The 27,945-nt window shown below is 36.2% G+C and overlaps 1 protein-coding gene across 13 annotated transcripts in view; it reads left to right on the top strand.

Moving 5' to 3' along the window:
* The window catches only part of CEP70 (centrosomal protein 70), an 85,351-nt gene that overhangs the window by 45,409 nt on the left and 11,997 nt on the right, over positions 1–27,945 (top strand). For 8 of the 13 annotated variants that reach the window (XR_011995282.1, XR_011995283.1, XM_072726950.1 and 5 more), the window contains 5 exons: positions 4,652–4,708; positions 10,522–10,609; positions 10,701–10,789; positions 11,906–11,980; positions 22,080–22,185. Coding sequence is in view for 11 of the 13 variants with exons in the window: in XM_072726950.1 (XP_072583051.1) it covers positions 4,652–4,708; positions 10,522–10,609; positions 10,701–10,789; positions 11,906–11,980; positions 22,080–22,185 (415 nt within the window). In the remaining 2 variants the exon portion in view is untranslated. The remainder of the gene's footprint in view (positions 1–4,651; positions 4,709–10,521; positions 10,610–10,700; positions 10,790–11,905; positions 11,981–22,079; positions 22,186–27,945) is intronic. The other 5 variants (XM_072726953.1, XM_072726948.1, XM_072726952.1 and 2 more) reach the window with 2 other exon arrangements.

The raw sequence follows: 27,945 nt of genomic DNA, 5'->3' as shown, positions 1-27,945 counted from the left end.
ATTTTAATCCCACTTTTTAGAGTAAGGAGTTGATGCCCTTATGATTTCTAGTGATAAGCAACATGATTTTTTGTTTGTGGCTGTCTTTTTTCAATTTTAATGATCATATTATTCTGTCTTTGGCCAGTGGGAACTTTTTCATACTGGTATTATATGCCCTTTTGACTCAACTTCATTAATCTTTGTTAGATTTCTTACTTTTAGGGAGCAGGCACATTCTATACATTTTTTTTTTTCCTCAGAACTCTTTTGGGGAATGAATCCAGATATTTGTTAAAGCTAACACTAAACAACCAGAATTAACTAAATTAAATTTAAGATTAATTAGACATTTCTTTTAGCCAGGGATGGTTTTTAGAGGCCACAGTATGGCTGTTGGGGTTGCTTGTCATGCTTATAATGTTTATTGTGTTGTTATTGATTTTAGGACTTTTTAGTGAAGAGTACAAAGAGTTATGTATATTTTTGGGAAAAAATCATTAATTTTTTTTCCAACTGAAGTTAACATTCCAGGATTTTTATTTAAACTCTGATTCTAGGGCAGCCTGGGTGGCTCAGTGGTTTAGCGCCGCCTTTAGCCCAAGGTGTGATCCTGGAGACCCAGGATCGATTCCCATGTCAGGATCTCTGCATGGACCCTGCTTCTCCTACTGTCTGTGCCTGTGCCTCTCTCTCTTTGTGTCTCTCATGAATAAATAAATAAAATCTTAAAAAAAACAACCCCTCTGATTCTACATTTGTAACTTTCCTTTTATACTAAAACTCCTTATTCCTAAGAACAATATAATTATTTATTATATATCATATAAAAATAGCTTCAAAATAATACTAGAATTACTGCTAACAATAAATCTATGAAATTTAAATTTCTTTACAATTATCTTTTTTTTTAAGATTTTATTTATTTATTCATGAGAGACATACAGAGAGAGGCAAAGACATCGGTGGGGAAGAAGCAGGCTCCCCGCAGGGAGCCTGATGCAGGACTTGATTCCCAGATCCCAGGATCATGACCTGAGCTGAAGGCAGGTGCTCAACCCTGAGCCTCTCAGGCGTCCCTGCAATTATCTTTGACATCAATAGTACATCAGTGTTCAAAAATATCTTGAAATATTTATTTGTATGTTTGTATCACCAAATTAACATACAGTTAGGTTTCTTTCAATTTTTTTTCAATGGTTAGGGATTACTTTGTTTTCCGTTTACATTTGAATATGTAAGACATCGATGTGATTCCAATGTAAAAGCTAATCATTTATATTCAGAAGAGTTGTTTTCATTTCTGTCCCCTTGACCCTATTCCTTTCTGCTATAGGTAATTCTAAATGTCTAGTGTTATTTATTTATTTTTTAATTTATTTATTCATGAGAGACCCTGGGGCGGGGGATGGGGGATGGAGAGAGAGAGGCAGAGACACAGGCAGAGGGAGAAGCAGGCTCCATGCAGGGAGCCCGACGTGGGACTCCACCCTGGGACTCCAGGATCACTCCAGGATCCCTGGGCAGAAGGCAGGCGCTAAACCGCTGAGCCACCTGGGCTGCCCTATTTCCCTGTTTTGTATAAAAGATACACCATGTTTTTTTCACTTAATAGAATAAACTACCTCTTAACTAGTCTTAAGTATTTACATAGTAGGATTGGGAGTCTTTACTAACTAGGTATTTTTATTTTGCTATAAAAATAAATGAGGTCTTATGCAACTTAAAAACAAGTTAAGACTATAGATTTTGATAATTATTTAAGAAATAATATACACCTATATAATTTTCATCCTTTTGAAGGAAGAACAAGGACAAAAATTTAAAAATTGAAATTAAGGGCAGCCTGGGTGGCTCAGCAGTTTAGTGCTGCCTTCAGCCCAGGGCCTGATCCTGGAGACCTGGGATCGAGTCCTAGTCAGGCTCCCTGCATGGAGCCTGCTTCTCCCTCTGCCTGTATCTCTGCCTCACTCTCTCTCTTATCTCTCATGAATAAATAAATAAATAAATAAATAAATAAATCTTTAAAAAATAAAAATTGAAATTAAAATATAAAAATAGAGATTGATGTAAATAAATTTAAAAAGAGAGAAGCAGAGAAAGAAAAAAATAAGTGTAAGGAAGAACTAAAAGAAGAGAGACAATTACAGTGGGAGAAGTAGGGGAGTAAGAAAGATGGAGGAAAGGGAATGAAAAACAAGTACAAAACCCAGCCAATTCGAGTGAGTCAGTGAGAGAAAGAGAAGCATTGAGAGAACTTACCATGTACCATATAAAGTCAAGATAATTCAGGTGTGAATTTGTCTGACGACCTAAAGATTCTATACTTTATTTGACTTTTTAGTAAAGCTAATTTTCAGTTTGAGGCACAGAACTTAAAAATTGTAAATTAACCTTATTAGAAATACATGAGTTGTAACCACTACAGTTATTGTTAAAAGTGACAAAGGCATTGGGGAAAACAATATAGAACATATACAGATGAGTGAAATCATGTTTCCTGCCATTTATGGATCTGATAGTCTAGCTGGGTAGATAGACACATCCTGAAGTAAGTTAAATATAAGACCGATAGCGATATGTGCTATAATGATGGAGCCCATAGGATAATAAGTGGGTATGACAGAAGGAGAGATTCGTTTCCTTTGAGGAAGATGGGGATGACCAGAAAGGCATTATGAAGGTCATAACTTACAAACTACATTATTAGGCACTATCGAATTTTAATAGGCAGAGGTGAGGGAAAGGTATTTTAGTTAGAGAAGTATGATGGCAGGAAAACTGAATATATTTGAGAATAGCAAGTAGTCCAAGTAGTCAAAGAGGTTTGGAGCATAGAGTGCACAGATGATGGTGATGAGTATTTTAGGAGACGCTACAGAAAGGTGTGCTGAAGCTTTGAAGGGCTTAAACTGCAGGCTGAAGTGTTTGGGTTCTGCTTACTGTATAGCAGGAAAAAAAAACCCCCAAAAAACCAGGATTTCTGATTAAAGAAATTAAACTCAGAGACAGACAAGTTAATAATCACTTGTAATAATCAAGGTTGGAGATTGCAAAGGCCTGGATTAGGGCCAAAAGAAAGGAGAGCTATTGGAAAGATGACCAGGAATTGTCCAGACTAATTGGCTGCAGATACTGAAAGAAGGACAGGAGTCAAAAATAGCCAGATTCTAAGCTAGGTTTGAGGAGGAGGGATGGAAGATGATGAATTCATTTATGGGTGTGTGCTTAGGCACCTTCTATCAGCCATGTAGAGATATCAGGCCTGCAGTTAGAAGGGCCAAGCTCCATAGAACTTTCAAATTTCAGATAAAGGAAGAAAGTAGGCAGGAGTTACGTTTGGATTTGAGGATAACTAAAGAACAAAAGTATTTCAGGAGGAGCGGTGATACTTGCTGCCTCATCAGTTTATAGGTTTGCCTTCTTGCTGTCTTGCTCAGAATTCCATTTGACACACAGTGAAGTCCTCCCTAAAAGTTTATTGAAGGTATCCAGTAGCAATCAGAATGAATGAAGTTTGCTATGAGGAAAAAGATAGAGATGGAATGGTAGTGTAAGGGAGGAGTAAGGGGTGACAGGGCTTGTGAAGGATATAAAGGAAATTAAAGCATCTTTACAGGATAATATGAGCTGTTATGTGTTGAGATGGAGAAAGATTGAGCGAAAGAATAATCCAGAAAGTTCTAATATTAAAAGCACAAGTGGTTGAATTAGGTCTGAAAAAATGAGTAAGTTTCCCAAGATGGAGAAATCGTATATTTTAAAAGAATAACATGTGAAAATATAGTGTTATTTTTTTCCTTGAGGATTTTTTAAATTGCAAAAGCAGTACATGTTTATATAAGTTCAAACAATATAAAAGTGTGTAAAGCAAAAATATATCTGCTTACCCCTCCTATAACCCCTTTTAATAGTTTGGTTTGTGTCCTTCCTCGTGTTTAACAACAGGAGTGCCATTGGCATTTTGAGTGAGGTGGTTCATTGTTTAGTACTGCTGTCTGTTTGTTGATGAACTTTTAGCACCCTGCCCCCTCCCCAACGAGTTATTGTGACAACCAGGACTATTCTCTAGGTTATGGTATTATCGCCCGCTTGAACTCACAGAGTTCTTATTCAATACAAATACAACTTCACATACAATTATTTTTTAAAAACAAAAATAGTGCAATACTCTACATTTGGCTATGCAACATTACTTTTTTTCCTTATCAGTTGTTATTAGGATATGCAAATTTACATTATTTCTTCTATGCTTCATTGTTTTCTATAGAGTGGATGTGTCATTATTTAACTTTTATTGAAGAACATTTAGATTGTTTCTGGGTTTTCACTCTTGTAAATAACAGTGCAGTGAACGACTGTTAGTTTTGAGTACCAAGTTTGATCAAATATTTCTGTGGGAGCAATTGCTAGAGGTAGAATTGCTGGGACAAGGAAAATATTTATTTAATATGTTGAGATATAATTTTCATGGTTACTTTAAAATCTATACTTCAAAATTAAAATATATGGCTTAGTATAATACTTATGACAAAAATCACTTAAAATTTTTTAGAAAATTTCTAGATAACCTGTACCTTTATTGCTGTAATTGGAAATTATATAGAGAGAATAGTATAGTAAATGGTCCAATACCACATTTTGAAAATTCAGTTTATCTCCTGTTTTCTAGGTTACTTTGCCTAATTGATTACTATGAATCTAAAATTAGAAAATTTCAAAAGCAAAGGTAAGACTAATCCTCTATTACAATTTTTGAAGTTACTCAGTCATGAATCACACCAAAAGTTTTTATAGTCTTTGAAACTTTATGCTTTGGAAATCTACTTAATATGTAACTATGAATTTCTTTTTCTTTTATAAAGATCTTGAAGTTTGTGTTTTACTTTTTATGTTAAAATGTGCTGTTGCATTTATTTTAAAATATTTATGTTTAGGGATCCCTGGGTGGCGCAGCGGTTTGGCGCCTGCCTTTGGCCCAGGGCGCGATCCTGGAAACCCGGGATCGAATCCCACGTCAGGCTCCCGGTGCATGGAGCCTGCTTCTCCCTCTGCCTGTGTCTCTGCCTCTCTCTCTCTCTCTCTGTATGACTATCATAAATAAATAATAAAAAAAAAATTGTTAAAAAAATTTATGTTTAATAATCACCAAAATATTTGTCAAAGAAGAAATAGTATTTATTTTAGTTTGTTGAAGCATTATAATTTGTTCTACTGATGTCATCTAGCTACTGGATAGTTACTGAGTGTATCCACAGAGTGCATAGGATTAGACGTGTCTACAAAAGTGCAACATAATTAGTATGCAGATTTATATGAGATAAAAAATGTCATTGTGAAAAATCAAACATATAGAGTAAAACACACTTGTCATTTCTGATAAAAAAATTAAAAGTAAAGGTAAAGATAATAGTCTTTGACTAACCTAAAATAATTGAGGGATATCTAAAGCCAAATAATCTAAAGTATTTTAAGGTCATTAAAATAGCTGTTTTGTCTCCTTGTTTATAGATGGAATAATTCTTTTAACAGTTATTTATTTGAGCACCTACCTTGTGCTATGTTTTTTTAGGTACTTAGGAAACTATAATAAACAATGCAGATAAATTCTCCACTTTTGTCAGGTGTACATCTTGTATTCTTGCCCCAAGAATAATGACTTTCCAGAAACACAGCAGGACCAGTGGCAGAGCTGTGCTGGTTGCTGATTCCTCCTAGCACCTTGAGGACTCTAAAATGACAACAACAAAAAAACAAAACAAAAATCCCCACCAACAAAAAAGCCAGAATAGAAGGGAGAAAGAAGTGAAAAAAGGAGGAGGAAAAGACAAGAAGAGAACAACTAATGATAGAGCAATTCCTTGTTTCATTCTACTCAGAAAGTAGCATTATATCAAGTAACTTCAGAGACCTCCTGATTTCCAAGTGAAACTCTTTTTTTTTTTAAGATTTTATTTATTCATTCATGAGAGACAGAGAGAGAGAGAGAGAGAGAGGCAGAGACGTAGGCAGAGGGAGAAGGAGGCTTCATGCAGGGAGCCTGATGTGGGACTTGATCCTGGGACTCCAGGGTCACGCCCTGAGCCAAAGGCAGACGCTCAACCACTGAGCCACCCAGGAATCCCAAAACTGTGTCTTTTAAATAATAGGCATGCTGTGAGAAACTACAGAGATGAGACAAAGATTTGGATATAGTTCTTACCTTCTAACCAAGATTCTACAATCTAGTAAAGGAGTAAAATGTAAACACATTAATAATTAAGAAAAGTAATAAATTAAAAAACAATATCATTATAGAGTAATTATTAAAAATTGTACAGACAGTAATATAGGAGTTTAGAACAAGAACAAAATAGTTTTGGATGGAGTGACCAGGGAAGCCTTTACAAAGCAGATGAGGGTTATGCTTCAGCTTGAAGGATAAGTAAAATTTGGGAAAGTAAAACGGCAAAAAAGGTAGTCATTTTAGACTGCTTGGATGCTATGAGCAAAAGTGCATAGATTAAAAGCGTAGACTTTTTTATGGCACTGTGATTTAACCAATTTGTCTGGAGTTCAAAGGATTTGTTGGTATGTTCATAGATGTAGTAACCTATAAAGAGCATTCTTTAACAAACTGGTCTAGTAAGCTGTAAATGAATGAGAAGGCTTCATTTGCCTTGGAAAGAAGGAAGGCACTTTTTCCTTTAATACAGAAAAACTGGGTGATGAGGTTATAGATGTGTAGATTAGTCAGAGTTCTCAAGAGAAAGAGACCAATAGGATGTATTTTTATATAGAAAAAATAGAAAAAATTTATTTTAAAGGAATTAGTTCATGTGATTGTGAGGCAGGCCTATAGGCTTGAGACCCAAGGATGAGTTCCTTCTTGAGAGTCTCAGTCTTTGTTCTTAAGGCCTTTAATTGCATGAGGCCTACCCACATTATGAAAGGTTCTCCTTTACCTAAAATCTGTTGATTTAAATATTAATCACATCTAAAAAAATATCTTATAGCAGTATCTAGACTGTTGTTTGACCAAACAGCTGGACACCAGAGCCTAGCCAACTTGACATTGAAATGGACAGTCATAGTATGTAAGAGTAAAGAGAAGGAAAATTAAGAATTTAATGGCTTGAGAGTTTGCGAACTTAACTTACACAATCAAGAAAATAATGAAAATGATGAAGGAGGTGAGAACTGTGGCAAAATGGACAGCTGTATACCATCTGTCTTAATGGAGCCATTCCTACACTCTAGCCAGGTGATACCTTGTAAGAATGTGAGCTCAGTGTAGCTAGATTTACGGGGTTTTCTGAGATTTATAAATAAGATTTTTAATATTCACAATTAACTTGGTGATTTAAAAAATAATATATGGTCCACAGAGAACAAACTGATGGTTGCCATAGGGAAGGGGTATGGGGAGTGGCCAGAATGGATGAAGGAGAGAGGGAGATAGAGGCTACCAGTTATGGAATGAATAAGTCATGTAAATAATAGGGAAAGCATAGGGAATATAGTCAATGACATTGTAATGGTGTATAGTAACAGATGGTAGCTACACTTGTGAGCATAGAGAATGTACAGAGAAGTTGAATCAGTATGTTGTACACCTGAAACTAATGTAACGTATGTCAGCTGTAATCATAAAACATTTAAAAAGAAAAATAATATTATACGGTTCAAACTAAATATCAGTTGCAACCTTTGGGCTATGTCTTTAGTAAATTCTAATCTAGATTTAGGTGTTTGTAAACTTTTCTGTAATGGGCCAGACAGTAAATATCATAGGCATTTTAGGCTGTATAGTCTCACAACTAACTTTTCAACTCTGCTCTTGTAGCACAAAGCCTGCCATAGATGATATGTAAGTGAATTGACATGGCTGTGTTCTGTAAAACTCTAACTACAAAAATCCATGGCCTGCAGGTAGCCTGCAGGTAGCAGCTTGCTAATTACTGACTTGCTAGATGATAGAGTTTGGGATTTTTAGTAAGAGTAGAGAAGATTCGGGCACCTGGGTGGCTCAGCGGTTGAGCATCTGCCTTTGGCTCAGGTCATGATCCTGGGGTCCAGAGATCAAGTCCCACATCAGGCCTGATGTCTCCCTCTGCCTGTGTCTCTTGTCTCTCTCTGTGTCTCTCATGAATAAATAAATAAAATCTTAAAAAAAAAAAAAAAAGAAGCATAGCCATCATTTGAGATATGTCATGTGGAATATACTATGAGGAGTTAAATTGCCTCTGAAGTTGTGCAAACTGGGGTTCTCTGACTAGAAATCATAAAAGAATTGAGTCCATTTTGAGGAGGAGTGTTGAATTTGGTTGTCATGAATTTTCTGTAAAAATCCGGGGTTGAGGAATGAGAAGTTAGGGGGTAAGGAATTCCCTTTTCACTTAGCAATCCTGTCATTACTGGCCTAGCTGAAGTGAGATATTTTGGCTTATAAAATCCTTGGTCAGGCCAGATATTTGGATTGAATGTCTCTCATTAAGGGAGAAGGAGATAGGAAGAAAATAGGAACTACATTATGTATAATCCTCTTACAGATGAAAAAATTAGAAGTCATTTAAACTTTGCAGCAATGAAGAGTTTCCAAAGGAGAGGGTTTTTCAGGGTTCATTGACTTTATAGTTTCTCGTAGTCTCCTTTCTAAGAATGAGTATGAACTTAATGGTGAGATTATAGCAACTTCAAGATAGATTTTTGAAATCTATAAATAGGCTATTATTATCACTTGAAGGAGCAGGAGTACTGTAAAAGGAGGGTATAATTGGTAACTATTACATTTCTAAAGAAAAGATTAAAGAATTGAGAGATAAAAGAGGAGTGAAAATGAGAGAAGATAATCTACAATTTGCAGGCTTAGGTAGAATGAACAGGAAGCACAGGAAAAGGAGGTATGTACCTGTAGGGGAGCAAGACCGAGGGAAGAAGACAGATTGGATAGGGCCTGTTACAGAGAGAGACAAAGCCCCTACTTAACACCTATTTTTAAAAAATTATTTATTTATTCATGAGAGATAGAGAGAGAGAGGCAGAGAGGCAGAGACACAGGCAGAGGGAGAAGCAGGCTCCATGCAGGGAGACTGACGTGGAACTCGATCCTGGGTCTCCAGGATCATACCATGGGCCGTAGCCAGCGCTAAACCGCTGAGTCACCGGGGCTGCCCATTAACACCTATTTTTTAAGGGCAGTGTTATCCAAAGTTTTTCTCATTATGAAATAAATATTGATGTTTATCTATCACACTGGAGTACACACAAAACTGTAATTGAAAGCACCTGACTCAATAACTCTTGACTACCCTAAGCCCTACCCAGTTGCCCTGAGGCCTAAGGGCATGACTAGCTTGCTATTTTGCTATTTTATCTATAACCGTTTTGCCTAGGACACCTGTGGTACACTATTTGGAGCCTCTAATTTAGGGCACAGGTTTGGGAAGACTTCAGAGGGACTTGTGAAGGGCGTTTCTGAATACTATGGACTAATATTACTTTGTCTCCATACATGAGCAAACTTGGAAAGGAAGCAGCAATCAAGGCAGTAGAAATGTGAATACAGGAGTTAACAAATTGAAAATCTTAGAAAACTGTAAATATGCTATTATCTCTAAAAAAGAGGAAAAGTACATTTTAAAATGATAGGCTTTCAGCTATGTAACTTAACCTTTTCCCCCCACTGTTACTACATCAATAGATTACATGAAATATATTGCTAATTATTTCTGTTAGTATTTCCCTGACTTAGTGGATATGATTGAAGAGCCAAGGAAAGTAACATAAGAATTAAACCTACCAGGCTCAGATTTTCTTGTGAGATGTCAGAGACATTTGAAAAATTACCCAGGGAAAATGATTCTATAGTGAATTTGTAGTTAAGTGAAACTCCCTTGTTTAATTCCATCTCTCTCTTTAGATAGAAATTTTAAAAATGGTCTTGGATAATGGAAACAGGTGACTTTTGAAATTCACTTCTGATTTCCTCAACATGAGTGCTTTAATATGTTTTATTTATTTTTAACACCAAAACTGTGAGGTAGATGTGATAGATACTTCTCTGACAGAAGACAAACTGAGAGATTGACTTATGTGAATAGCATCATGTTAATGGTGTCACAATCTGAATTGGGACTGTTAAATTTATTGCCTTGTCCACTCATACTCTATTTTTTTCATATAGGTTTCTTGGTGACCTAAAAGTACTAGAAAGGAAAAACAGTATGCTTTGTTTATTCATTCAAAAAGTTTTTTTTTTTTTTCCATCCTCATTATGGCCTATACTCTTCTAGGCAGTGAGATGCAATGGTGAACAAAATAAAATTCTGGTTTACATGGATCTTATGTTCTAATTAAGGTGGTAGTGAACAAATATGTACTGTAATATTGGGTAGTTGTATCTTCTAATACCATTCTCTCTGAGAACAAATAGGAAATGTGGCTTAAATTTTAATTCAGGTTTAGGTTCTCAAACACTTCAGGGTTGACTTTTGTTAGCTATATTTTTTCCTTTGAAGATAGATTTTTCGTAAGAAGTACACATCGTGTATCTTTTCATAGGCAATATAAAGAAGATGAAAGTCAGTCAGAAGAAGAAAAAGACTATAGAAGTTTGGATGCCTCACCGACTTATAAAGGCCTTCTAATGGTATGGGGACTACATGGCTAATAATTACATTTTTATAAAGTAAAATAATAATCTAGGAAAATTAACTATTTTTCTATGAAATGTGTTGAAGTCATTACAGAATCAACTCAAGGAATCACAATGCAAAATTGATGCACTTTTAAGTGAGAAGCTGAATCTCCAAAAAGATTTGGAAACCAGGTGAGAGAAACTTGACTCATTTTTATTTAGTTTTTGGAAAGTAAATACATATTGGAATTTGGGATGTTAAATGAATCTTTCTAGCTCCTTTACTGTAAAACTAATCTTGGAAACTTCATATTTTTTTACACTCATTTTATTTAGTTGTATCTCATATGATGGAAGGAACAAGAACACATGTAGGTAGTAAAGGGAAGTGAGAATAAAGGAGCCCACATTGAAAGAGATAAAGCTGGGTAGGAGCACAGAATATATTCAGATTTATATCAGCAGGTTTCCCATTCCCAAATTTCTTTAGAATGTTTTCTATCTTAGTCCCTGTGTTGTGAGAGAAGAAAACTAAAAAGTTTAAATGGCATACAAGGTATATTTATACATAGCATGCCACCACAAAAGGATGATGCTCTGTGTCTTGTCAGGGAATAATAAAGAATGAACATTGTTAAGATTTTTTCATTTAAGAAGTGTTTGTTGAATACCTCTTATAAGTTAGACACTGTCCTAAGCTGTGGTGCAATATAATGACCAAAATAATAACTTGCTTCATAAAGATTATATTTTAATGGAGAGGGAATTAATAACTAAAGTAGAAACCATTTATATAAAGTTTAAAAATACCTACCACATGATGATATGTAAATTTATGGTTATATAAATATGTAGTAAAAATTTTTAAACATGCATGAGAATAATGAATAGTGACTTTGGGATAGTGGTTACCTAATGAGGACACACATGGAGTTTTAAGTATACGTATAATGTTTTAGTTGAAAAAAAAATTGAAACAGATCTGTTAATATTTAACTTTGGTGAGGCTGAGTAGTGGGTACACCATTATTTATTTTACTGTTCTCTCTTCTTGTCTGTGCATTTGAAATATTTCTCCATAAAAGCAAATAATAGATTAACAACAAGAAAAATGGGTAAAAAGTTCTGAACCAAGAATACATGGAAGGAGACATTCAGTGGCCAATAAACACCTCACTGACAGTCATGAAATATTTTAAGTTTTTTAATAAGCGTATTTGTGACAAGTAATATGGCATACCTTATTTATTAAATATCTTTATAGTTTTACTCAATAAAATGCAATTCAATGTGATTTATTTTCTGCAGGCCCACACAGCATGAATTAAGACTTTATAAACAACAGGTGAAGAAACTGGAGAAAGCCCTTAAGAAAAACATCAAGTAATTCTATTTTACCAAAGTTACAGATTTGTTATGGTTTTATATTTTTATTTTTATTACCTTTAAATTTACTTTATACTTACCTCATGGTGGCTTTGGCTTGAAATTACCAGACTGATGATGGGGGAAAATGTCATAAAAGGGTATTTTTGGTTCCACAGTTTGTTTGTTTGTTTTTTAAGATTTTATTTATTTATTCATGAGAAACACAGAGAGAATGAGAGGGAGAGAGGCAGAGACACAGGCAGAGGGAGAAGCAGGCTCCACGCAGGGTGCCCGATGTGGGACTCAATCCCAGGACTCCAGGATCACGCCCCGGGCCAAAGGCAGGCACTAAATCACTGAGCCACCCAGGGATCCCTGGTTCCACAGTTTTAATACAGTTTCTACTGTGTTGGATTTGGCTATGTATTTATCTTAAGAACAAAAGACAGCATTTGCCTGATACAATAAGGGCAAATATTATAACTAGAAAATTGTCTTTGGAAGCCATAGTGGAATTGTAAGTGAATCATTGAAATTATACATGATGAGCTTTCAATTTTTGTTGGTGCTAGTCATGGCCTGAATAATACACAGCCTCATCACACTTTAAAAGTACTTCGAATGAATGCAGTGAGCCATTCACATCCATCACTTATTTGTACTTTTCTTAACTTTGAAAAGCACAGTCTCAGAGGAGTTTGAAAAGTTAGTCCTGAATAGTAGTAGGACTTTTTGAAGATAATCTAGGTGTACTTTTTCATTCAAGGGAATGGGACTTGAGGAGGTAGTGCGGGGAGCATTGGGAGGAAATATTTTGAAAACTATATGAGTTAATATATACATTAGATGTATTAAATTAGTTGTATTAGCATAAGTTGATTCAGTTTTCAGTGATAACCGTGTTTCTTCCTTCCTGTGGCAACACATGCCATAGTGAAGGCAAATATTCTGGAGATCCAAGGATTAACGTACTGAGTTAATTAAGATAGTACAGGAGAAAAACTAAAAAAGAAAAGAGAAATGGAAGTTTCAGAAAGGCAGCATTCTTTAGCTCACTTAATATTTTCCTCTTCCTACTATTCCTTAGTATTTTTGGTACCTTTAGTACTTCTGCTATGTGCTTGGCATTCTAGGTACTGGAATTGCAGTAATAAGCCAAATAGAAAGGATCCTTGCCCTCATGGAGATTACATGAGGGGATAAGGACAATGAAAAAAAGAAAACCATTTTGATGTAATATAATTACTAAATGTAAAATAGTCTGTTGTGTGAATTTGGACAAGAGGTGGTGGTGACATGGTCATGGGGCAATAACAGCAGAGGTGAGAGTTTTTGGAATATTGGAAGGTAGAACTATTAGGACTGGGTGATGGATTGGATATAGGCATCTCTCGGGGGTGGGTGGGGTGGGGATCAAGACTCCTTTAAGTTTCAGGCCTAAATAATGATATAGTTATTGGTGTCTCAATAAGATAGGAAAATTGGTTGAGAAGCAACTGGAAAAAGGATGATGGAGGGAGGTAAAAAGAGGAGAAGGTGTAGATAGACATTACATTTGATTATATGTAAGTCTTCATAAGGAAATGAAGGTCTGAAGAAATAGTTAAGCCTGAGCTGCCTAATACTAGGTTTAATGAAGAATGGAAAGTTGTAGAAAAACATGATAGGACCAAAGGGCATGAGCTAAGTATACTGGGGGAAATTTGGATTCTTTCTTGAAGTCCCTCTGTCTTCAGAGATGAAGATGCTCCTTTCCTCTGGGTATACAAGGGCACCTATTACATGAGGGTCTTATGATCTGCTTCAGGAGAGGAGGAGGAGGTCAGAGAGCCTTTCCTGCATATGCCATGTCTCAAATTTCTTTGGCTCAAAACATTCCTTATGTCAAATGGCATATTTTAGAGTCACATATCCTTATCCCCTTCAAAGGAATTTTACTCCTTTCAAGGTAAGTATATTAGTGAAGACATACACACACACATAGAGATAGGTGGTTGGTCTTCATTATTCACAGGTTTCATATCTGTGAATTTGCCTACCTGCTGAAATTTATTTTTAATCCTCAAATCAGTAGTGGTAGCACTTTCGTGATTACGAGAGGACATGCCCAACATACACATTTCCAGCTGTTGAACAAGATGATGCTCTTTTTGTTGTCAGAGTGCCACTTATTTTTTCTTTCTTTTTTTTTTTTTTTTTTGCATTTTTGTACCTTTTGTTGGTGATTTCTCCAAGATGGCCACTAAGCATAGTGTTGAAGTGCTGTCTAGTGTCCCTTCTGGATGGGAAGAGGGCTGTGATGTGGCTTACAGAGAAAATACATGTGCTAGGTAAACTTCATTTAGGCATGAGTTATAGCGCTGTTAGCTATGAGTTCAGTGTTAGTCAGCAATATCAAATAAGGTGTTTTTAAACATTGACACACATAGAACAAGCTTATATATTGATCATTTGAGAGAAATGTTATTAGATGCATGCAGGTACCTGACTCTATTAACCCCAGGAGCAATGGCTCAATCCTTTCTAATTCAGTGTTTATGGTGACTAACAGAACTACCATGATTAACAAGAATTGATTGTATATGTCTTTGTTGTTGTTTATTTGGAGCTGTTGTCTTTATTTTTATTTTTTAAAGATTTTATTTTTTTATTAGAGACAGAGAAACATAGAGCATGACCATAGAGAGGGACTGAGGGAGAGAGAGAAGCAGATTCCCTGCTGAGCAGGAGCCCAATAATCTGGGGCTGAGATCATGACCTGAGCTGAAGGCTCAGGTGCTCCTGGGCTATTGTCTTTAGATTGACTTTTTCACAATTAGCCTTTAAAATTATGATTCAGAACCAATCCTTGCTGTATTTTTTGTTGAATTTTAAAGAACACAATTTGCTTTAGAAATTTAAATTTGGAATTTTAAAAAATTATTAATTTTTTTTTACGTTTGGATTGGTTTAGATTCTTTTAGAATCTAGATGTGGAAATAGGGAATTAGGAATGTTAGATAACTTGCCTACGTCACACAGATGGCATGTGGAAGAACTTGGAAAGAAATTAGATCTGTACCCAGTCATTCTGACTCCAAAGCTCAAACTCTTATTTATTTATTTATTTATTTATTTATTTATTTATTTATTTTCAAACTCTTAACCATCATACTAATTAGAACCAATAAAACACCTGGTGAAAAACATTTTTTTTTAAGGTAAAACTCTTCAAATTTTTATTTTTTGCAATGGCAGAGGTAGAATATTTTTTTTTTAAAGAACTACAAATATTGGGCAAATAATTTAAAATAAAATATCCTGTCAGCCCAGTAAATCCTCTTCACATATAGACAAAATAGGGGAACAGTTTTTTACTGAATAAACATCCAACCAGACTGAGATATACAGTATAGGCAGTCTGCGAAGGAGATTACAAAGCCAGAAAGAAATCTCATTCTTTTATATAGCTACACATGCACAATCCATTACATATATTGTATGTGAATTGTCTTTACCCTAAGGAAAAATAAAACTTTGTGTGTTTTTTATAATAAGCAGGAAGTTACAACCTAGAGAGCCAGGAGCCTAGACTAAACTACAACAGAGACAGGGAGACAAGATACCATCCTCCCTGATACCTACATTTCAAAGATGTGGTTCTGAGGCTTCCAAGAAAGAAAGATATTCCTAGGATGTAAACTTGGCAAGAGGTTTATTTAAATCTTAAAAAAGATTTATATACACTCCCAAAGATTCAGCCCAATGTTCATAGCAACAGTGTCCACAATAGTCGAACTGTGGAAGGAGCCATGATGTCCGTTGACAGATGAATGGATAAAGAAGATGTGATATATATATATATATATATATATATATATATATATATATATATATATATAAACACACAATAGAATATTACTCAGCCACCAGAAAGGATGAATACCTACTATTTGCTTCAACGTAGATGGAACTGGAGGGTATAATGCTGAGTAAAATAAGTCAACTGGAGAAAGACAATGTCATACAGTTTCACTCATATGTGGGACATAAGTAATAGTGAAAGGGACTATAAGTGAAAGGAGGGAAACTGAGTGGGGAAAATTAGAGAGGGAGACAAATATGAGAGACTCCTAACTCTGGGAAACAAAGAGTTGCAGAAGGTAAAGTCGGTGAGGGGATGGGTGACTGGGTGACAGGCACTGAGGAGGGCACTTGATGGGATGAGCACTGGGTATTATACTATATGTTGGCAAATTGAATTTAAGTTTAAAAAATAAAAAAAAATTAGCACACACACAAAAAAGACTGACATACTTCTTAAAGAGACAGAGAAAGAATTTAACAATTACAAGTTTTCCAAAGGAAATGCTACAAGAAAAGGAGGGGAAAGGCTGTCTCTTCCTTTTAGGATCTGAGAGAATTCAATTTTTTTCTTTAGATTTGTTGCCTTTCAACTAACCACCTTCAATATCAAACGAGTCTACTTGACATGGGAAAAAATATGGACTTTTCTTGAGTTACTATTACAACAGGTTGATTATAAAATTTGGTTATTAAAAGGTGATCAAATAGGTTTGCCAGTACAAGATTAACCAAAGGTGCTACACTAATTTCATTTAATTTCAATGGTATTTATATTTTCTCTAGGAGAAAACAAAATCAGAATCCTGTCACTTTAGTGTTGAGTTGATGGATGTAGAGGTGGCCAGGACAGTGAACCAAACTGAAATGAACAATCAAGGCTTCATTCATTTACTACTATAGTGTAAGCAGCCAAAAAGTATTCCTATTTTTCTCTATGAAATGGCACCAGGCAAGAGCTGCTCTGATAGGAGGAAACATCTCACTGCCTAGGAGCCCTGGACAGATTTTTGCCCAGGGGGAGCTCTGTGAGTGGAAAATACGAAGTCAGAGTGGAGAAAATTATATTAGTTAAGATTTCCGCCACCCTATAAGGAGAAGTGAAAAGTACCTCAGTCAGGGTCACCCCAATAAAGAGGCCTCAGGATGGAGCCACCTGGACTAGGAATGAAGAAATATCTGCAAGCATGGCTGGCCTGGGAGTTGCAAGGAAAGGGAAGGGTCAAGGGGGCTGAGTTTTTGACAGCAACTCCCTCCAGAGATTACAGTGCATAGGCTGTGCTCCAGGTTTGTTGTGGGAGGGCAGCTTTCCCCCATGAAGCTTTCCATGAGGGGTTACAAAGGCTTCCAGACAAAGCCTTTGTAATTGTCTGGTTTGGGCCTGAAAAATAATGTGTAGGATTTTGGCCTGGAGTGGGAATTCTTTTCTTTTCTTTTTTTTTAAATTTTATTTATTCATTCATAGAGATGCAGAGAGAGAGAGAGAGTAGCAGAGACACAGGCAGAGGGAGAAGCAGGCTCCATGCAGAGAGCCCGATGCGGGACTCTATCCAGGGTCTCCAGGATCACGCCCCGGGCTGCAGGCGGCGCTAAACCGCTGGGCCATTGGGTTTGCCCTGGAGTGGGACTTCTAAAGAAACAGTTGCTTTCAGAGTTGTGGCATTGGAGTTGATAGATTAAAGGGAATCACCTTTCTTTTTATCCTAATCATATAAAAAGTCTTAGGAACGTGGAGAAAAGGACTCAGAGAATGTATAACTCTGAGAGGCTCCGATTGATATCTATATGTGTTTTGTATCTTTGTGGCAAAAAAGGATTTTTAAAAACAAAATTGGCATTCTACTTTTCAACTTGTTCCTCATCTCCAGCATGGAGTCATCCTGAATCATGGAAAGGCTTCATCAGGCACAGTTAAAAGCTATAAAGTAGGGGATCCCTGAGTGGCTCACGGGTTTAGCACCGGCCTTTGGCCCAGGGTGTGGTCCTGGAGTCCTGGGATCAAGTCCCTTATCTGGCTCCCTGCAGGGGGTCTGCATCTCCCTCTGACTGTGTCTCTGCCTCTCTCTCTCTGAATGAATAAATAAAATCTTTTTTAAAAAGCTATAAAGTATCTGCACATAGAAACATATCTTATGGAGGTGTCTGTAGAAAACAGGAGAAAGCACAGATATTTTAAGCTGGCACTACAGTTTGCTGGGTTTCCCAGACTCCACAAAGAAATACAGCTATTGCTGCTGACTGCATGAAATGAATGTTCATTAAGTATGTAAAGAATCCTTTAGCTACTCTTAGGGGATTTTTATGGCCTTTAGGCCCTGCTCATTGCTCTGGAGACAACAAAACAACCCTGGCATATTTCTGAGTACAGCCTATACTGCTAAAACACATTTCTGAAACATCAGTGATATCATATGCAATTGGGAAATAAAGGAATGATTAGTAGTATTAAATAGACATTGCTAGAAATAGTTCACATGATTTTTCCTAGTACAAGAATGAGAATAGCAGTAGTATTATAGCTTTCAACAAGAGGAAAAACTTTGCTGGTACATAGGCAGTTGCCCTTTCAGCTCTATTTTAAGAAAATTTAAAATGATAGGCTGCACCCAGGGCTCCCTCCTAGACTCCCAGCATTAGACAGACTCCAGGCTGGGCAAGTTGCACTTGGTCCCTTGCCTGTTTTAACCTCATCTTCCCTGGCCTGGAGTTCCGTTTCCATCTTCATAGTCTTGGCATTCGCAAGCTAACATTTCTGCTCTGTGGTCTGTATTTGTAATATCCCTTGAGGCAACCTATAGATATACTAGAGCTGTCTAACTTAACTCTTGAGGGACCAGTTCTCTGGTTACAAGCTGCATCTATTGTAATGTAGTCTTGTTTCTAACACTGCTTTTCTCCCAAGCTCTGTTATTTTTACTTGTGTGTTTTTGCAAAATACAAAGTTTTCAGGAATATTATGCTTTGGCTGATACTTACTGTGAGACCAAGCGAACTAGAGGTCACTATCGCATGAGTCCCTAGCTTTCACTAATACTCATCTCCTGTAAATTTAGAAAAACAATGAGATTAAATGTATACTTGTCAACCAAGAAGGAATTCACCGAAAGTTTAAGCAAACAGGTGTTATTTGGGCAATTCAAATTGCAGTCTAGGAGATACAGTTTCAGGTGGATAACCTGAATTGTGTTCTGAGGAAGAATAAGAGGAGGCAGAGTTGTAAAGGTGAAAGGTCATGAGTACCATTCTCTTTTAGGTCTCTATGCAAAACAGGAATTGAAACTAAATTAACTGGGATGGGTTGAGTTAATTTAATATGCAAATGAAGTATTGAAACTTGCCAAAGTACAAATCTCACTGACTCCTTTTGAAGTACAGAATGTGAACAATTTAGGTGTCATGATGAGCAGGAAGTTCAGTCCAGGCTGAGGGCCACACAGCTGGCTGATAAGTTTTTAAATTTAGTTTCTTACAGTGAGGATGTGCATAAAATCCTCCTCCCTTATGGCCTTTTTTTTTTAAGATTTTATTATTATTTTTAAAAGATTTTATTTATTTATTCATGAGAGAGAAAGAAGCAGAGACACAGGCAGAGGGAGAAGCAGGCTCCCTGCAGGGAACCTGATGTGGGACTCATCCCAATCCGTCTCCAGGATCATGCCCTGGGCTAAGGGCAGGCACTATTATTTTGAGTGAGAGAAAGACAGACATAGAGCATGAGTGGAGTGAGGGGCAGAGAGAGAGGGAGAAGCTGACTCCCCACTAAGCAGGGTGCCTGATGTGGGGCTCAATCTCAGGACCCTGGGATCATGACCTGAGTTGAAGGCTCAACTGACTGAGCCACCCAGGCGCCCCCCAACCTTATGGCCTCTTAACTATTTTAAGAGACTCTTAGCTAGGCTTGCTTGCTCCATTTTAAAATCTTGTTTTATAGTGTAAAGTGCTTAAAAGAGTTCTTCACAGAGAATATTCTCAATAAATACAATTATCATCATCACCAGGTTGCTAATATAAGTTGATTATTTCATTATTAAATGAAGGTATGTTTTTATTCATCTAACTTTTCCCAGAGTGACTATAACTCGTACATGCAGTTATATATTTAGGTTACTGTACTGAGCTAAGATGTTATATATATCCATAGCATATATTTATTAATCAGACTTGAAAAGCGTTCATTGATAAGTTAAACATTTTCACCTTAGGGAGAGTTTAACATTTAAATTCAGATATATCTGTTTACTTATATTCCCATTAGAGAATATACTGGCTTTTCTATGTCCTGCTTGTATTGTATTGTATTGAACATAGATAATATGTTCCTGGCACTACCTTTGGCAAAACTGTAAAGTATATGAATTGGTAAATAGGTGGGAAGTCAAGTGGAAAATGGATTGTGAGGTCTTCATATCTATTGGATGAGAGAGATTGACTTTTTACCTAAAACGAATTCCACTTATTAATATTATTTTTGGCATATACTCACCAGAGAGCAGAAAAAAGCAATTGAGTGAAGATCAAGGACAGTACTTATGACTGGAGTAGATAATTGTGGGGTAATAGTAAGAGATGAGGTAAGAAAGGAGTCAGGAGGAATATTGGGTTGTGACTACTGGCATTGAGCTGTTCAAATGCTAACCTACAGCGATTAGATTTAGTTAACAGAGCAGTGGGAAGCCATTGTTTTTTTGTTTTTTTGTTTTTTTGTTTTGTTTTTTAAGATTTATTTGAGAGACTGAGAGAGACAAAAGACAGAGGACTAACTAGGGGAGGGGCAAAAGAAGAGGGAGAGAAGCAAACTCCCTGCTGAGTGCAGAGCCCTGGGGGGGGGGGGGGGGGGGCTCAATCTCAAGATCCTGAGATCAAGACCTGAGCCATAACCAAGTCCAACACTTAAGCAATTGGGCCACCCAGGTGCCCTACCATTGATTGCTTTTTTAGTAGGCAAATGACATGATGGAATATTGCTTTTCTTTCTTTCTCTTTCTCTTTTTCTTTTTTTCTTTTTTTCTTTTTTTCTTTTTTTCTTCTTTTTTCTTTTTTCTTTTTTCTTTTTCTTTTTCTTTTTCTTTTTCTTTTCTTTTTCTTTTTCTTTTCTTTTTCTTTTTCTTTTTCTTTCTTTTTCTTTTCTTTCTTTCTTCTCCATGCCCCAGTGTGGAGCTCAACTCAGGGCTTGGACTCATAACCTTGAGATCAAGACTTGAGCTGAGATCAAGAGTTCAAAGCTCGACTGACTGAGCCACCCAAGTACCCTGGAATATTGCTGTTCTATTTTAGAAACAGCAGGTCAAGCTCATTAATGAGTCATAGAATGATTTAATGGATCAGAGTTGCACAGGAAACTGATAGGCATACTTAAATTTAATGTGATTAATTTGAAGTGGGATTTAATTAGAGACTACTTTTTTCTAAAGGCATGATAGGTGGGGGGAGGTGTTAAGTACAGCCTGACTTAAAAGATATTTGGAGAAGGAAAATGGTTTGCTACCAGGTAGAAACACTCATACATAGGTTTCTAGGCAAAGAAACTTTCTCAGTTTTCCGGTAGCCACCTTAAACAGTGGTCTCTTGGGTTTCCATGCCCTGTTGACTGGCCCAAGCATCACTGTATTTGTTCTTTGACACAAATGGAATATGAAGAGGGAAGGACCATACTTGCTGCTACTGTGCCCAAATTGCCCTGACTCTTTGTTCCCTTTTCTTATAGCCTCCAAGCTCAGAGCACCTTGGAAGTTACTTTCATCATTTGCTGTACTTCTTTCCTATTTTTCTTTTTTACAAGTGTTGGGGAGTGGTTAGAACTTTCTTCTTCAGTCTGATCCCTTTTGTTTTCAGCGATTTCTAATCTGGTCTATTGAGGGGACATTCTTGTTTTCCAGTGATAATATGGCTTATAAAATTAAATTTAAAAAATTTATATGTAAAATGACATAAAGCTGTTGGAGGGTTAGGGGTGCCTGGGTGGCTCAGTTGGTTAAGTGTCTGACTCTTAATTTCGGCTTGAGTCATAATCTTGGGTCATGGGATCGAGTCCTGCGTTGCCTCTCTGCTCATCGAGGAATCTGCTTGAGATTCTCTGCACTACCTCTCCCTCTACCTATTTCCTTACCCCACCCCCAGCTTGTGTGCATGCATGTACTGTCTCACATAAATAAATCTTAAAAAATTGATTTAAAGATGTTGGAGGGTAGATGAATCATTGGCTCAGTTTGTTGTCTTAATCTAGTGTCTAGGAAAGTATTTCGTATTATCTTGATTTTTTTTTCCCCTTTAGATTACAGGATCTTATCAGTCAAAAAAAGGCAGAGGACCCAGAGAAACCAGATGAACCCAACAGAGATAACCAGCAGCAGGCCCTAATTGACCAGAGATACTTTCAGGTATTGAACAGCTGACAAAGAGACTGGTATCTGTAGTGAACCTTGATTGATTGATTGATTGATTGATTTCTTTCTTTCTTTTCTTTCTTTCTTTTCTTTTTTTTTTTTTAGTTTTTATTTAATTCCAGTTAGTTAACATACAGTATTAGTTTAAGGTATACAATATATTGATTCAACACTCCCATGCAGTCAGTACCCAGTGCTCATCACAATAAGTGCACTCCTTAATCCCCATCACCTATTTCACCTATCCTTTTGCCAACATCCATTCTGATAAACATCAATTTGTTCTCTATAGTTTTTTCCCTTTGCTCGTTTTCTTTTTCTTTAATTTTAAAAATTTTTACATTTTTAAGTAATCTCTACACCCGGTATGGGGCTTGAATTTTGCAATCCCAAAATCAAGAGCCACATGCTCCACTGACTGAGCCAGCCAGATGCCCCTGTTTTTGTTTCCTAAATTCCACATGTGAGTGAAAGAAATCATGTGGTGTTCCTCTTTCTCTGACTGACTTATTTCACTTAGCATAATACTTTCTAGCTCCATTCATGTCATTGCAATTGGCAAAATTTCATTCTTTTTATGGTTGAGTAATACTCCATTGTGTGTGTGTGTGTGTGTGTGTATACATATATACATACATACATAAACACCTACACATCTTCTTTATCCATTCAATTGATGGGCACACAGGCTGTTTCCATAATTTGGATATTGTAGATAATGCTGCTATAAACATCAGGTTGCGTGTATCCCTTTGAATGAGTATTTTTGTATTCTTTGGGTTACTGTGTAGTAGTACAGTCATTAGATCCTAGGGTGGTTCTGTTTTTAACTTTTTGAGAGACCTCCATACTATTTTCCAGAGTGGCTGTACCAATTTGCATTCCCACCAACAGTGCAGGAGGGTTCTTTTTTCCCTCCATATCTCACCTACATATTTTGTTTCTTGTGTTGTTGATTTTAGCCATTCTGACAGGTGTGAGTTGATATCTTGTAGTTTTGATTTGCATTTCCCTGACGGTAAGTGATGTTGAGCATCTTTTCATGGGTCTATGCTAGCCATCTGTATGTCTTCTTGGAAAAAACATCTATTCATGCCTTCTGCCCCCCTCCTCTCCTTTTATTTATTTTTTTTAAAGAAAGGCACACTGTCATTTGCAGGGTCTCATTTGGATGTAGTCTAGAGTCTTGAAAGCTTGACTGCTAAACATTCTCCTACAAATGGACCTTGAGAACTTGTTTGGAGGTTCTAGTAGGGAAGCACAGCTACTTGTATACCCTTGACTGAAGAACAGCCCTGCTCTATTGGGGAAGGTTGTCCTCTTTGACTGAACCTACAGCTTTGAGAGGGATGCACATAGAGTGAGGGAGGAGGGGACACTTGCCTAGCCAACCAGATCAGTAGAGTCAACCCTGGTGATCAGTGGGGTGATAGATATTGGAGCCAGTTGCCCCCATACCCTGCCCATTTTAAATTAAGTTGGTTTTTGGGTGTTGAGTTGTATAAGGTCTTTATATATTTTGGACATGTCCCTTTATCGGATATGTCATTTGCAAATATCTTCTCCCATTCTGTAGGTTGCCTCCTAGTTTTGTTGACTATTTCCTTCATTGTGCAGAAGCTTTTTATTTTGATGTAGTAGTCCCAATAGTTTATTTTTGCTTTAGTTTTCCTTGCCTCAGGAAACATATCTAGGAAAAAGTTGCTATCAGCTGATGTCAAAGAAGTTACTGCCTGTGTTCTCTTCTAGGATTTTTTTTGTTTCAGGTCTCATATTTAGATCTTTAATCCATTTTGAATTTATTTTTGTGTGTGGCATAAAAAAGTCTTCCAGTTTTATTCTTCTGCATGTTGCTGTCCATTTTTCCCAGCACCAGTTGTTAAAGAGAACTTTTTCCTATTGGATATTTAGAGGGAAAATACCTCAACATAATAAAGGCCATATATGAAAAACCCACAGCTAGTACCGTAGATGGGGGAAAACTGAGAGGTGTTCTTCCAGTCAGGAATAAGACAGGGATGTCTACTCTTACCACTTTTATTTAACATAGTACTGGAAGTCCTAGCCACAGTAGTTAGACAACAAAAATAAAAAAAGGCATCCAGATCAGCAAGGGTCATTTCTCTTTTCTTTTTGATAAGCCTGGCTAGAGATTTACCAATTTTGATCTTTTCAAAGAACCAACTTCTGGTTTAATTGACCTGTGCTATTGTTTTTTTAGTTTCTATATCATGTATTTCTTCTCTAATCTTTGTTATTTCCTTCCTTCTGCTGGCTTTAGGCTACATTTGTTCTTTTTCTGTCTCCTTTACATGTAAAGTTAGGTTGTTTGAGTTTTTCTTGCTTCTTGAGGTAAGCCTGTATTGTTGTATACCTCCCTCTTAGAATCACTTTTGCTGCACCCCAAAGGTTTTGGACCATCGGGTTTTCATTTTCATTTATTTCCATGTATTTTAAAAATTTTCTTCTTTTATTTCCTGGTTGACCCATTCATTGTTTAGTAGCATTTTGTTTAACCTCCATGTGTTTGTGCTTTCCAGATTTTTTCTTGTGGTTGACTTTTGTTTCATAATTTTGTGGTCAGAAAGGGTGCATGTTTTTTTTTAAGATTTTATTTATTTATTTATGAGAGATAGAGAGAGAGAGAGAGAGAGAGAGAGGCAGAGACACAGGCAGAGGGAGAAGCAGGCTCCATGCAGGAAGCCTGGCATGGGACTCAATCCCAGGATCATGACCTGAGTCAAAGGCAGATACTCAACCACTGAGCCACCCAGGGGTCCCCTGAAAAGGTGCATGTTATGATTTCAGTCTTTTTGTTTTTGTTGAGGCCTGTCTTGTGACCTAAAATATATGATCTATTCTGGAGAATGTTCATGTGCACTTGAAAAGAATGTGTATTCTGCTGTTTTGGGATAGAATGTTTTGAATAGATCTGTTAAGTCCATCTGGTCCAGTGTATCATTCAGAGCCTTTCTTTTCTTATTTTCTGTTTAAGTGATCTGTCCACTGGAGTGTTCAAATACTCTACTATATTGTATTTGAACCTTGGTTTCTATCTCGGTTTAATAAATTATCAGGTGGTAGAAAAATATAAGGAATATTTGTATTTGTGTGTGCTTATCCTATCTTACCAGGACATATCTTCTTGGCTAAAAACATTATAGGTAGCTTTACTTAGAATTTGTCTTAGTTTTTGAAAGACTTTGGCTTAATTCAAAGCAGGGTAGTAAAAAGCAGTAAGATTTTTAAGATTTGGGGGCCCTTGAGTGGCTCAATCCATTAAGCATCTGCCTTTGGCCCAGATCAAGCCCCCAAGTCAGGCTCTCTGCTCAGTGGGGAGTCTGCTTTTCCCAGCTCCTTCTGCCCCTCCCCCCTGCTCGTGCATTCTCTCTCAAATAAATAAAATATTAAAAAAATTTTTTAAAAGATTTTATAATCCTTTTTCCTATTCTCTTCCCTTAAATTGTTCCTCTTTTTATTGTTTGTGTTGTTGTTGTTGTTGGTATAATTATTATTGTTGCTTTTATTATTATATATGTAAATCTATTTTCTTAGGATCCTTACATGGTTTTGTTTTTATTTAGATATTTAGTCCATCTGAACCTTAATTTTCTATGTGGCGTCATGTAGAGATCTAACCTAACTGGTTTTATAGGCCATTCATTGAATAGATGAGTGATTAAGCCTGGCTATTTACTGATTGAACTAGGTTTATGCTCGTATTTTATTGGACCCACACAGGGTTTTTTAAACTTTGAATTAATTACTAATATTTTAAAAATTAAGATATTTTATTTAAGTTCTTATTTCTATTTAAGTTCTTATTTAAGTTCTTTTTAAAAGCCAGAATCTGACAACAAATTCCTGCATAGTCATTATCAGGACAGAATTATGCCTTTCCCCTGTCATATATGAGCATGTGTTCTTCAGTTAGCTACAGGCCCTTGCCATCCTTGCTTTACTGAGTTATGGATGGTCTTATCTTGCTTCTAGAGGCATTTGAGTTTGCAGTTTCTCATAGACCATTGTTTCTCTACTTTATTGTAACGAAACCTCTATCGTATCCACTCACATGCATAGGTGTGTTTCTAGACTCTCTAATCTGTTTCATTTTTACACTATTTCCATTATCTTTTAATTTCTGTAATTTTATAGTAGGTTTTCATACCTTTTAGGGTAAGAAACTTGTCATTGTTCTTTTAAAATTTTTCCTTTGCTATATTTTTAGCACATTTATTCTTCTGGATGAACAATTTGTTAAATTCAAAAATAGATCCTATTGAGATGAACTATAATTGGATTAACTTTTTAGATTAATATTTGGAAAGGTGATACTTTTATAGTTTTGAATCATCTCATTCAGAAATATGTCTCTAATTTTATGTGGGCCTTACTTGATAGCCTTGAATAAAGTCTTATACATTTTTAAATTTAGCTTTTGAGTATTTTTTGTTAGGTTTACTTCCTAGGTGTTTTATAACTTTTATTGCTATTGAAAATGGCATCCTTTTTTCCCCATTACATTTTCTAATTGATTGTTGCTACTGCTTCATAAATCTCTGAGTTTTTTATTTCCAGGCACTTTTCTGAAAACTGATTTTTTTTGTTTTGATAACTCTTGTACCCAGTACCTAACTGAATTTTTTAAATTTCCTTTTGTTTCTTAGATTCAGTTTGAGAGGCTTTGTCCTTTAACAGAGGGATTAAACCATTCATGGATACTGAGACCAACTCATATATCTGCTTTTATTCCTGACATCTTTCTGTTTTCTGTATATGGTTTTTGGTTCCATTCTTTTCTTTTCCTTACATTTGCTAGGTTGAGATTTGTCTTTTTTCTCTTCAAGTACTTAGGACATTTGTCATCTTAATTCTTTTCTATTTGTCTAATGATTACTCTTAAGATACAGTTTTTATCCATAGCAAGAATTTATTAGGTATGTACAAACGTTTCTGAATAAGGTATATTTTTGAGGTTTTAAAAAAATTCCCATCTCTCTGGTAATTGTCATTTTACTGTTTCATCATTGTTAATATATACTTTTCTGCAATCATCTGATTGTGGTCAAGTCATAAGAATATGCTCTGCTGTCAGTAATAATCCTGTGGAGGGGAATTAATTTTTCCATTAAAATGTACTTAAATACAAGAAAAGAAAATGTAATACTCTCTTGAAACTCTCAAATGAAATACTCTCTTGAACTAAAAACAAAACAAAAGTACCTCAGTGAACATCTGAAGTCTTAATACTAGGAAACCTATGAGTTTATAACTTGAAGTATGAGTAGGGACAAAGATTTGAGATCAAAAGAGTATCTTGTTTTTCTACTTATATAGCTATTTATTATATGCTCTGGGCTTGATGGTGGTAAATAAGGAAATGGCTTTACTCTTCTTTGTTTTAAACTTGCTGTTTTGGGTCTTCCCTTCCTTTCCTTGGATGATATGTAAGGTAGAACTCATAGCTTTTGGCAGAGTGCTATAGTCACATATTAAGATATTTAAAATTCACTCAGGCATTAATGATGTTAGGGAATTACTGTTAAATTTCTTTTTTTTTTTAAGATTTTATTTATTTATTCATGAGAGACACAGAGAGAGAGAGAGGCAGAGACATAGGCAGAGGGAGAAGCAGGCTCCCCTTAGGGAGCCTGATGTGGGACTCAATCCCCAGACTCTGGGATCACACCCTGAACCAAAGGCAGACACTCAACTGCTGAGTCCCATGTTAAATTTCTTCTGTATGATAATGGT

The sequence above is a fragment of the Vulpes vulpes genome, chromosome 11 (genome assembly GCF_048418805.1).
Source record: "Vulpes vulpes isolate BD-2025 chromosome 11, VulVul3, whole genome shotgun sequence".
NCBI lineage: Eukaryota > Metazoa > Chordata > Mammalia > Carnivora > Canidae > Vulpes > Vulpes vulpes.
Note: the sequence above shows the minus strand (reverse complement) of the source record. Positions and strands in the feature narration are given on the sequence as shown.